This window comes from Chaetodon auriga, chromosome 11 (assembly GCF_051107435.1).
Source record: "Chaetodon auriga isolate fChaAug3 chromosome 11, fChaAug3.hap1, whole genome shotgun sequence".
Classification (NCBI taxonomy): domain Eukaryota; kingdom Metazoa; phylum Chordata; class Actinopteri; order Chaetodontiformes; family Chaetodontidae; genus Chaetodon; species Chaetodon auriga.
Window position 1 is genome coordinate 11,527,873 of NC_135084.1, and position 12,913 is coordinate 11,540,785.

A 12,913-nucleotide genomic window follows, 5' to 3' on the forward strand; every position below is an offset into this window, starting at 1 on the left:
AGGCTGCTCTGGCATGTTTGTAGTTTTCGTGTCTCCCTGTCCAGATGTCTCCTCAGTACAACAACCCAATAGATGGCACTAAAACCCAGCTATGATGAGCTAAGATAAAGACCTCTGTTTGAGCCCATTTACATCATTTTATTCAAACCTTTAAGGACAGAATAATAAATTATACGTATTGATCTTGAATAGAAATAAATGTCCCTTCTTGTATCTTACACCAGCACTGTTTCATATATCTGGATCTAAATAACATAAATAACCAATGAGAGTTTAGGGGAGCTTTGTAAATAAACTGGCCTGTTTCATTTGTTCCCTGCTCCACCCATCTGCTGCTTTGTACCACATTACCTGTGCAGAAATGGAGGCTGCAGCACCTGTTGTCTTCACTTTTAGGTCTCTTGGTCCTGACTGATGAAATTCTCACTTTGTAGACTAACCTTGATCAAATCTGATCTGATGCCTGTCATGTAGAAGACTGACAACCTCCTCATTCTGACCTAAATTCTGAAGAAATGGTCCATTTTTAGTAAGACAGCAGACGCGCCTTTAAGTTCATTATAAAATTCTCTGTGATGATGGTCATGCGGTTCCCTTGCTTAGAAAGCAACCCTTCATCTTAATGTGATAGGCATAGAAGCTAAGTGAGTGAGGTTTTCTGGTGGACTTTTTTCGGGCAGAGTTGAGGTGTGAAGTCTGTGATCTGTGGAAGTCAGCATTGGCACGGCAGTGGCCGCAGCGACTCAGCAGCAGGCACACGTCCTTCCTGAAAGCCCGCGTGAAGAGCGTGTACAAGAAGGGGTTGCAGAGGGAGTTAATGGGATAAAAAAGGATGAGCAGGATCTTTGAGTGAGACACGGTTATGAGGGGCATACGCAGGGCTGCAGAGATGGCGAAGAAGGAGATTGGTGCCATGCACACAAAGTCGGTGAAAATGAGCACAGCCATGCGCTTGGCAATCTTGGTGTCTCCGTGACGGGTGGAGTGCTCTGGGTTGTGAACACTCACATATATGCATATGTAGCAATAACAGACCACCAGGAAGGCAACGACATTGAGAATGAGCACAGCCACGACGTAGACCTGAGAGCCCAGTGTGTCGATGTCCATGGGCAGACAGATGCTCACTTTGCTGTAACTGCTGACTCCCACAAGAGGGAGCAGGGCAATCAGCAGAGAGAGGCCCCAGCCTGCCCCCATAATGGCTGCCACATGGTGCATCCGCAGCCTCTTGTTGACATGCATTGCATTGGTGATGGTGTGCCAGCGTTCAAGGCTAATCACAGTCAGTGTATATACTGACAGCTCGCTGGCAAATACTGTCAAAAACCCTGCGATGCCACATCCGGGTCCTGTCTGCCAGTCCGTGGCATGGTTGTAGTACTCGCGACGGGAGAGGTGGTCCATGAAGGCAATGAGCATTAGGTAGAGCCCCATGCACAGGTCGGCCACAGCCAGATTACACATGAGAAACCTGGAGATGGTTAGCTTATGGTGGCTAATTAGCAGGACAACCAAAACAGCCAGGTTACCAGCCACAGCGAAAACAGTGATGATCCAGGTGAGACAGCGCAGGAAGGGGAAGCCCAGCAGGTCCTCACAGGGGTTAAAAGCATCTGGCTTTGGCGTACACTTGACAAAAGGGTTGTTGAGACAATCAAACTCCAAGTCTGGATACTGAAAGTTGATGTCATCGATAAGACTCATGCCATCTGCTGTGGGCTCTCTGAAGAATACACAGATATTAAGATTACCATACAAATCCTACAGCGATTTGTCAGGAAAACTGTGCAAGGGACATGAGGAAAATTATAGGTGAGGGGAGTCTGAAAATGGGATTATGTATTTATTTTAAAAATTACCCCTGTAATTTTTGTACAGTCCCGGCAGTGAAGTAACTTACATGTCAGTTTTGCTGAGATCACATAACTTAGTGAAGTTCTTTAGGGCACTTTCTCTTTAAATAAAAGCAAAAAACAAAGGGAAAAGGTTAGGCCACCACACAACATGTCAATAAACTCAGCTGCTAATTACCAAACCTCAGATAATCTGCATTCATTGGACAGGGCTTTTGTTCTTTATGCAGATGTGAATGGATTTGTTACATCTCTGGCAGCAGTTGTCGGTTACCTTTGTTTCCGATGCCATGTGTGGAAGGCACAGCAGTGGCTGGGGTACGTGAGCTCAGCCTCCAGCAGCTCAGCCAGGCTCTCCAGAGGAGGGAGGGTCTTCAGCGCAAAGGCAGATCCGGCTTTCAGAAACCTCACCTGCCTCAACCCTTTAGGGGGCAGGGAACTCAGAGCTGTGGAGGAAACATCCCTGAATCACACAAGCAGAGAACGTAGACATGCATTTGAGTGAAGATTAGCGAAATAGCTACCAATACACACAGTGTTTTAATAATGCAGTGGACTGCCATAAGCCACAAGGACAGGCTAGGTCTATCTCGTCTGGGATTTCACATCAAATTTGCATTCAGCTGGAGGGTTACAAAGTCAGTCTTTCCCACAAGAAAAGGCATTCGATGTTTTGTTGGTGGTGGGGAGAAATGCTGTTTCAGGTAAACCTGCTGAATCTCCCACAGGTCTTCATTCAGTTCTAGTGATGAGACAGCCGAGCCCTAGTTTACGGTGGTTTCATATTCATCAAACCAGTGAGTAAAGAGAAGCTCATTCACAACAAAAATTCTTCACCACAGAATACAGGTTGCAATTACTGATATTTTACTAAGAGCTGAACACACTTTATCCAAAGCAAACTAACAATCAGGATCGACTCTGCTCCCTCATTTGATTGGATTACTTGGAACCTGACATTCATCAAATCTATAAATAGAAAAGTACCACACTGGACCCCACACAAGCAAAAGGAAGACCTTTGGTATTTCCTACGTGTCAGTGAATACCACAGAGACTAATTCATAACCAGGATGAGAGGACATTTCATATCTACAACACAGGGTTGCTTGCAATCAGAGACCTTGCAGACTGGACTATTTGCTCACTAATCAGTATTCAGCACTCCTGCCTGCCTTGTTAGTTGTTTACACAGACAGGCTGTCACCGCCCTAATGTTTATACAATAAAATGATAAACATAGTTATGAATATTAATCTTGCTTCACTGACCCAATTCAAATATGGTGGCCTTAATGCTGTTGATTTAAACAGGAGATAGAGAACGCATGACTGTCCTTCATTTTCAATTGTGGTGGTAAGTAACTAAGCACATTTACTCAAGTAATTCATTTGAGTAGGGTACTTATACATCTATATTTGACAGGGAAGATGTACTTTTTACTCCCCTACACTCATCTGACAAATATAATTATTAGTTATTTTGCAGATGAAGATTTCACAGTAATACACTCAGTTTATAAAATATGGATTTTTATATAAACTACTTTGAATTAACGAGGATGAACTACAACAGCAAAATTAATAGTAGAATATTCTCAAATGGGCTAGCGGTAAGCACAGCATTGTCATATGATGAGCTTTTAAGTTGACATGGCTAACACATCCTGCAGATATGCAATGTTAGCGTTCATTTGTAGCCGTGTCTCTGGCTACATGGTGAATGTAAATCCACTTAATTGACTTGACTTTTAGCTCTTTTTCTGCTCTCCACCAACTCCTGAGATAAAACCAGTGGCTCTTTAGCTGCTAAATGCTCCATTCTTGTTGCAAACTTTGTCAGCCGTTCATTTTTACCTTTTCCACTGAGCTGAAAATGAGAGAGTGAACCAAAACATTAAAGTTTTGACCATAAAAGCAAAACAAGCTCCACAGAACTGAGGGCAACTGGAGAGGTGGGTGATAAATGATCGATGACTCGTCAATACAAGCAACCACTTTCAGAAAGAAGTAGTCATCTGATCCACCATTAATATGAAAATATTGATTATCTCAGCTTTAAATAAAAGATCTGAATACTTCTTCCGCTGCTGATCACTTACAGAAAAATTGGACCTGTGGCTCCTTCAAAGGCATCTTCTTGGATGGCGCTGAGATACCTGTTGTCTCTCAAAATTCTGCAAAAGACATAAAAAAACCCAACTGGAACACAAGTGACCTCCAGTCCAAACTGTAGTTAACATGCAACATGAAAAACAATTTAAGATGACATTTTAATGCCGACAATGCCCCAAACCATTTCTCATCTACTCGCTGTTTCCTCAACTTGACACTGAAGAAGATGAGCTTTATTTTTAGACTGCAGGGTGTCTGCACGTATCTCCTCCCCATCAACATCCAGCAGTACGGGGCAGAGCAAGAAAACAGCAGGGCATCCAATCTTTGTTTAGTCTTACATAACATTTGTTTACTGGTACACTCAGTTTTCATGATTAGAAAAACAAAAGCCTTAAACCTGTGAAACATACTGTATCGGCCTCTCATGTTGTTGTTTGCTTAGTGTGGGCAAAAAAGAAACTTGATAATCAAAATGCTTACAGTGTGTTGAGCTTGGTTCCGTTAAATGCATGAGATCTGATTTCTCTGAAGCTGTTTCTAACCAGGTTCCTGTCAAGGACACAATGTTATAAATTTTAGTTTGCTGTCAGAAGCACCTATCACCAAGGTCAGAGAACTGAACATCCAATTACATAAGGATACTGAGACAGATCAAAACAAATTCTTAACAAATTGTTGCTCCAGCTCCGATAATGTGGCAACAAAAAGAATTTGGCTTCTGTACTCACATGTCAACATACTCCTCTGTGATACCCTGGAAAGAATTGGCAGGAATGATGTCGATCCTCATGTTATCTGCCATTTCTCTGCACACACAGGATAACATTCACTCGGGCTGCTTGGCTAAATTATCAGTTAGACAAAATTATGTATATTCATGCAAAAAAATAAATAAAAAAAGAGAGAGTTTGAAGAACTGTGACCCAGTTGGAGGATTTGCAGCGGGGTCGGTGGCATTGTGACATTGATAGATAAAAGTAAAGCTCGGCTGAGAATAAACAACTTGGGCTCCACTTAGAGTTAAACCTTGAAGAACATGCAGTTGTGCAACATGCTAAAAGACGCTAATCCAGTTTCGAAACACACTATTTTTACATTTCGTTACTTACAGGATAATATTTGGCGCCAAGGAAGAGATGGTTGTGAAGTCTGGGAAGTGCGACACCCCTGTGTTCGAGATGCTCCTGTGAAGACGAGCATCAAAGACAGATGATTAGAAGCTGATGAGCACAAAGCTTCAAAGGGCCCAAAAAATATCAGAGTTGCAGATTTTCTCAGTTGGTAAGAGAAAGTTCAGGAACCTTTGTTGCTTGTGACCTTCAATATGTTTCTTCACGTTTGACATGAAGTGATGAATGCTGAGTAAAAATATCTTCAGACTGACATCTTTTCAATGGAGCATCAGACATCACCAGAGCAGGTCTGCAGTCTCAAATTCCACTTAGCAAACGCTTCAAGACACGAATCTAACAGTGGTTTGTAAGTGACAGGAAGTTGTCACAATAAAATGACTGTAAAATAGGAATGTTCTAAGAATAGACCATACAGACACGTGATCTGTGCAGCTTCTGTTCTGTGCAGAAAACCTGAAAAAAGTCAAAATTCAAGCAGTCCTAACATGGGTCAAGTTTCAAACACCTACAATTCCCATAATGCAACTTTTTCACTGGAGTCTCCCTGTCCTTTAAACGCTCTTGTGTTTCAAACTCCATGACCCTGCTTATATTGCAGGTTTTTTAGTGAAATATTTGAAGTCTCAAGCCTAACTCAAGATGACCTTTGCTGCTCCTTTCACTCCTTCACATCCAGTTTTCCCTCTTTTATTTCCCCTGTCGGTACACTATCTTATTCAACACTGTGTAGCGCTGTATTGCCTTTTTTCCAGCTCTTCACTTCTATTTATTTGATGTTTATCTTCACAGGGACAAGTACATTGCATGGACCAATGGCACATACCACGGTGTTTACAGTCAATGTTAGTCTGTAATGCCCATCACTCGATGGACCTTTATACAAATACACAATAGAAAAACACAAACAATAACAAAATAACGAGACGAAGTGTACAGTCATGCTTCCTTATACTGCATTTAGACACAGTAGTGCTCTGAGCTAACATGCTGATGCTCAGTAGGTATCTTGGATTAGCAAGTTTGCATGCTAGCATTTGCTAATTAGCACCAAACACAAAGTATAGCTAAGGCTGATGGGAATTTCATTTCATTTTCTTTAAGGTGTTTGGTCAGAAAGTATTGGACAACTGAGCATTTTGATCTGATGACAGTGCTAAATGATGACAATTCATCTTGAGGAGAACATGTATGTGTGTACCAAATTTAACGGTAATCCATCCAACAGATGTTCAGATGTTCACTCAAACCAAAGACGTCACCTTCACACTGGAGTAAAAGTCACTAGGATTCATCTGCTAGAGACCTTGAATGGTTACCAAATTTAGAACAAATATCTACTTATTTGGCATTGTTGGATTTTTTATGATGTCCACTCAGTTTAAAATAAGTCATGTGAGTTAGAGCAATGCTTTGCTGCAGAGAATGACATCATAATGACCGGCCCACCTGCTGGTTAAACATGAATACTGATGAAGGTAAACAGGGTGACTTACAAATATTCCAGCTTGGGCAGGTCTGTGAAGGCCCCTTTTTCAATAACCCTCAGACTGTTGATATTCTGCACGGAACTGCGGGAATAAGAATGAGGAAATGTATCAGTAATTACAGTATTGCTGTCAGTGGCTGTCAACAAACAAACACAGCAAAGCCCATTCACACATCAGCCGCTCTGAAAGTCAAGGATTAAACATGCTGCTTTGTAATTGAGAGGATAATCCTGTCAAACTTAAACGAAATGCAAAACACATCCCAGCTGTTCAAATGAATAATTGCTTTCATCGTGCAGTTTGAATTTGACGTGCCGCGGAAGGTAAAAGTGTCACTTACATTTGAGCCAGGCTGTGGAGGGAAAGGAAGGCGTGCCTGTGTATCTGTCTGATGCAGTCGCTCTGGGAAATCTCGCTGTGGTGCAAAGAAATGGCTCCACATCAGTCAACAGATTAACAAGAGCCGGTAAACAGATTACTCTTGAAACGTCGAGGAAGGAATATGGAATTTTAGTGAAACAAATATTAAGAGCTGACACAAGTTATGGATTTCTTTCCTTCCTTCCTTTTTCATGCACTTCTTTTAGAAATAGGACAGAGTTGACTGATATAAGGATACAATCCATGAGGGAAAATATTAAAATACCACCACCGCCAATGCGTACTTCTAGGGCACGACTCACACGCTTCACCTCGTGTTTGGAAAAGCTCCAAACATACATCATCGATGCATCTGGGCCAAGAAGACTAAGTGAAGATGTTTAAAAAGGAGGACTAAACAAAGACCTTCAGAGACAAACAAAGTCAACAAGACTTCTTGACTTGTCCTTGAACACTTTTGTTTTCTGATGGAGGCATGGCTGACTTCCTCTTCGGAGCCGCTCCTCATCTTCTTGTTGTGCACTCATGGTTTTAAGACTGCTGCTCTGCTGTAATCAGCCCACACTTCTCGAGATTAACATCACTCTCATTCCATTTCAAACAAAGGAACCATTAAATGACTCCATCTGTGCGGCTTTTTCACTTGATCATCTAGATGAAGCTGTGCCCTGATTTCCAGTTTGCGTCATCACTGACACACAGAGCTCCTCGTGTCATCCTACCTTGACACAGGTTTTATTGGCTAACGTGCCACAGCGGAAAAGATGAAGGATGGCAGCCTCGAGACTGCAACCTCATTCAAATCTGAACAGAATTTATCACTCAACACTGTTTTGAGATAGAGACAAAATTGGAACATAATGAACCTATCACATGTAAGTACTGTAAGTATCTGAGACTGATAAGACTTGTCCCTGAGGAGCTGAGAAAGCAAAGTCAAACACACTCAACACTTTCAATTTGAAGATGATTTAACCACAGGCTAAGAAACATTATCCGCTCATCAAACTGCTAGTGATATATTAATTAAATGGCGAAACCCATTCGGTGAAACAATTCGGGCTAATGTTGTAGCTTTAGGACTGAGTGTTTAGTGGCTGTAAACATGATAAAGATGAGACATAATCAGCAATTAAGATGAAAAGAGGTTTTGTTTTCTCTTGCATGGTTTTTATAGTGAGATATATCACTCAGTAGTAATTGGATTTTGCTGAAATTTGTTATCCAGACAGCCATTTGAGTCAAGGAACAGCTGGTTATATTTATGTGGTGATATTTCTGGGCTTTTCCTCTTTGAATTGATGTTTAACAATCAAATTACCTCCTGATTCATGGACACGTTCACCTTTTTGTTGATTCTTAATGGATTCAGTTCTTTAACACTCACATCTACACTGATAGACACATAAAGGCTCCTATATTACAGAATAAAGTACACTGCTACAAGAAGAAAATGGTACTCACATGTAATAGATATTATGTGCCTAACAGTTTAACACAAGTCACTACAATATGAAAAGTCTTTTTAAAGGACAGAAGATCACTGTTGTGACAATATGCTCCACGTACTTGGATAACCTGCCCAGTTCAACACTTCATGTACTGTATTTAGTTTTGTTTTCTAATTCAAAGTGGGCATACTGTGACTGCTTGGCAGACACGGATCATTATTTGGCGCTAAAGGGAAAGAATATTCTAACTGTATTTGGCATGTTAAGCACCCAAAGCACATGATCGGCCTGTATTATTCATAATATTAGTGTAAATGCTTATATAGGGTCAATCAAATGTGTTTCAGGTGAAGTTTCATGTTAAAATTCTGTCACATTTCAAGACTGGCAACATACAATTAGCTGCATTAATAAGGTTAGAGTCATACTTATTGTCATCATAATTTATGGGATTCAGCAATCTCCTTTGACTGCATGTTCCATCCAATGAGTCAATCCGCAGTCGTTAAACCCAGCTGTCATGTGACATTAATTCACCTGCAGTGAATGTCTTTACCCAGCAAGAACATGTAAGAAAAAAAAAAACAAGGACCTTACATTATTGTAATGTTGATGAGATCCTTGAAGGCATGAGTAGGGACTTCTTTCAAGGGCAGATGAGTGAGCCGTCTGAAAGATTCATTCAAGCAAAGCTGTTAACTCCACATTCATACTTATATACTTAATGCATTCATACTTAAGCTATAAATAAAAGAAGATAATAAGTTTCATCAAAAGTCCTTATAGGATCCCTGGCATGACAGTAAGGGAAATAAATATATAAAAACACAAAGTATGAATGAGAGAAAGTTAGTGAGAAGCCAGATACTAGTCTCCCACAAACGCACCACAAGGACACTGATGTGTAACTAAAGCAGTCTCCCATATTCTAGACCGGACCGCTGTCAATACTGGAGCGAGTGAGCAGGGTTACTTACAGTCGAGGCACGGATGCTGTTCTTGCCCGGGAGGCCAGCTGAGTGTCTCTGCTGCATTGGAAAGTGTCGGCGCTGCAGCGGCAGATGGTCGGACAGGTAAAAGCCCAGCAGGAGCGCACATTCAGGACACCGGACAGCGCGACCAGGAGCAAGACCGCCCGCGAAGCCATGTGTGACACCGGGCCACTCACAACGGGATGAAAAATAAATTAAAAAAATGGACCTTAAAGAAAAAAAAGAAAAAAAAAACCCTCTGTCGAAACTCCTCAAAGTTGAAGATAAAAAAAAAAAAAACTACAGCGAAAATCTAGCATGCCAGGTTACTTTTTTTGCCCACCTGCGCGCTCTGTGAGTTTCATGATCGACTGCTGCCTTCAGGTGCGGTCGTAAATGCGACAATGCTGCCTGTCCTGAAGTCCCAACAAAGTGAAACACAGGCGGGATTTTCTTTGACAGCTGAGCTGCAGAGATGTGACGTTTGGTGGGTGGAGACCAGAAAAGCTCTGTCAAATACTGGTGTTAAAAGTAATGTGGTGGATCATGCTGTCATTCACATTTGTGTGTTACAATGTAAATCAATTTTCGTTTACAGTTGAGGCATATATAGTGAGTATAACATGATGCATTTTGATATACTCCCAAGCAATCCATTAACCGATCCATTAACCAATCCATTGACTGTTGTGCCACCATTTTACATTATTATTTTGCTCCATAACAACAATTAATTCCCAAATTATTAAAAATCATAAATCATCTTTATGTGTATATTACAGGCTGCCAAAAATAGCCTTATTATGTAACACATACAGTAAAAGCGAAGTTATGAAAGAATGTATAGGGAGAAGACAAGATGGGGAAGACAGGGAAACACACAAAGTTTTGTTATGCAGCTGTTTGATGGCAGCCCCCTTTCCACTTTATGTATGTAGAACAACTGAGGCTTACGTTATTCTATATTTGTCTCATTGTCAGCATATTCCATGAAAAGACCAACACCAACAATGTGTTAGCTCATCTATCAATTATTCATATTTTTTAGTTTCAACCCTTGTCCATGGCGCACATCCTACTGAAGACACAAATCTTTAAAAATGGATCGCAAATATATATTTTTTAACTTTGTTAATCAGTTTTCACACTGTTAAGCACATTAAGGAAATGATTAAACATTACCTATGGCACTCCAGTGTTTTGTGGCCGATAGTGAAGATTACTTAACATCCATTGTTCTGTGTGTTCCAGACACAGTCTGAAAATTGCACAGTTTGCCACCAAACAATATCATTAATGTACACAGCAAATAATAATTGTGCAGCCGGTGTATTGATTGGACGGCAAATACCACAAGTACTTCTCATTAACACTGTCACTGCTAAAGGGGTCAGTTCACACCAGTCTAATGCATACACACGCTGTGTTTTTTTAATGAACATAATAAGGAAATGTTGGTCATTAATGGACTTGTCAAGTGGCAAAATGCTGAGACATAACATTGGCTTTGGAGTGCATGTGTTTTCTTAGAAACTATCTGATGTTTCACCGAGCGTTCCCTGAACGCAACAAACATTTCGGCTGCTTTCACGTCAATGCACCACGGCGCCTGCCAACAAAACGTAAGTAGATAAGTTCAGCGTATCGGATTTTCCAAAAGAAACGGACTCACGATATATATACGTATAGACATATATATATAAAAGTCAATGCTCTTTGGTGGAGTTTGGAGGCCCAACAAGCAGCTTTCACAAGACCACATTCTGACAGAGACAGTGTTCTTCATGGTGGTGGACATGACCCAGACGCTCAGAGCTGAACCTTAAGCTCCAGTCAGCTTTCAGCTCTCTGCTTTCACATGTGAAATCATTCGAAGTGAAATTAAAGTGCAGGTGGAAAGAGGTAACAGTGCATTTTCCGACTCTGCAAGAACAAAAGCTGCTATGATCTGAACATGCTGCTGAGTGTGAAAACTCCTTCAGACGTTTGGTGAGAAGTTTCAGGACATGAAAAGGAAACAGAAGGAACTGAACATTTTATGTTTGATGTGGAACCAGCTGATGCACCAACAAAATCATTGAACTGAGGACCAACAACCTCCTACTGAAACTGAGACTGACACAAGACCAGCTGCAGTCATCATCATCATCATCATCGTCATCGTCATCATCATCTTGACCATCTGACATCGAATGCCTCGCCAGAGAAGCTGCTCCAGTCATTGCAGAGGTTAGTGTGATATATGTGCTTAGTAATTTAGGTGCTGTCAAGGGGGGGCAGGGGGGTCAAGGCCACCCTGATACAGCTGCTGCCGATTTAATTTCAAATGTCTACTAAGTTGCTGTTGCTGAATGAGTCAACACAGTGGTGATTGACCCTGTGGCACACCGATGAAAGTACTGCTGAGTACTGAAAGTACTGCGGCTCCTAGAGGGTGAAGCATATACAAAATAGAAAGCTAACATTAACTGGTGGAGGAAGTACTCAAAACTTTCAGTAAGTATCATCTATTGATAGTAAAACCATTAATCCTGAAGAGAAGCATTATCATCACAATGTACTTTAATTTACTTAATGTCTGTTCAAGGTGAAGCTTTCAATTCTAATGTGATGCCAGTTTCATGAATAGTATGCATCATATTTTAATTGTTAGAATCCAGTGCTTTGTGGGTCTTCTGTAAATGACTTTGTATGAGCGGTTGAAGCAGCAAGCAAGCAGCACTACCAAACCGTTCAGCCCGTTCCGAACAGGCCTGTGTCAAAGGAACGCTGCTCTAGTATGAGAGAAAAGACAAAACACTTTTCATCAAAATAGGCTACTGCCCAAGCTGCAGCTGCATTTTTCACGTACGTCATGGCCTCCTCTGCAGCAAAACGTGTTTTTATGTTGACTCATACGAATCTAAATATGAATTCACACAGGGAGAAACATGCAGAACTGGGACTCTTAAAAATAAAGCATACTTTGGTGGCATTATGCAGCTCAACCCAACCTGCAGAGGCAGCGGTGCAGCGTGGTGGTTTGTAGCTAGACGCGACATAAGAGTGGAACTGAAAGCTGGACGACACATGTTGAACAAAGGGTCCACCCGGTGAGTTTAATCCATCAGGGCTAATTGTAGGTTGTTCTGTTGAAATCAGGCAGCAGTGGATCTGTGGAAACTAATGGAACAACCAAGTGTGCAGCGAGTCACGGGCGCCACAGCCCCTTTTAACTCTCTCCATGGATGAAGATGAAGCCTATGCAGGATGCATGTGTTTGTTGTTCCACTGGAAAACCCTTTTCATACTGTAGCCTGTCAACCCGGGAGAAGGCGAGCGGGAGGGAGGATGGTTCAATACAAATTAAACACAGCCTCTTTGTTGTTAAACCACATTCGCTTTTACAACACCTTACATCACAAGAGATGACACGACAACAAGCCGATGTCCTATTTCCACCAGTTTGTCTTCATGTCACCATCATCCTTAGCTGAACCTCTCTGCTGTCAGTGACCCTGACCCTGTTTATGGCTTT

General features: G+C 41.4%; 1 protein-coding gene across 1 annotated transcript; it reads right to left on the reverse strand.

The window, feature by feature from the left end:
* Positions 1 to 582: 582 nt before the first annotated feature.
* On the reverse strand, positions 583 to 9,581 carry LOC143328134 (lutropin-choriogonadotropic hormone receptor-like). The gene is made up of 11 exons (XM_076743086.1): positions 9,403 to 9,581; positions 9,023 to 9,094; positions 6,934 to 7,008; positions 6,600 to 6,674; positions 5,083 to 5,157; positions 4,702 to 4,779; positions 4,454 to 4,522; positions 3,958 to 4,032; positions 2,131 to 2,319; positions 1,904 to 1,957; positions 583 to 1,726 (listed from the first exon to the last, which is right to left on the reverse strand). Exons 1-11 carry the CDS (start codon positions 9,570 to 9,572, stop codon positions 583 to 585), a joined length of 2,076 nt encoding a protein of 691 aa, XP_076599201.1. The 5' UTR covers positions 9,573 to 9,581.
* Between the last annotated feature and the right edge of the window lie 3,332 nt (positions 9,582 to 12,913).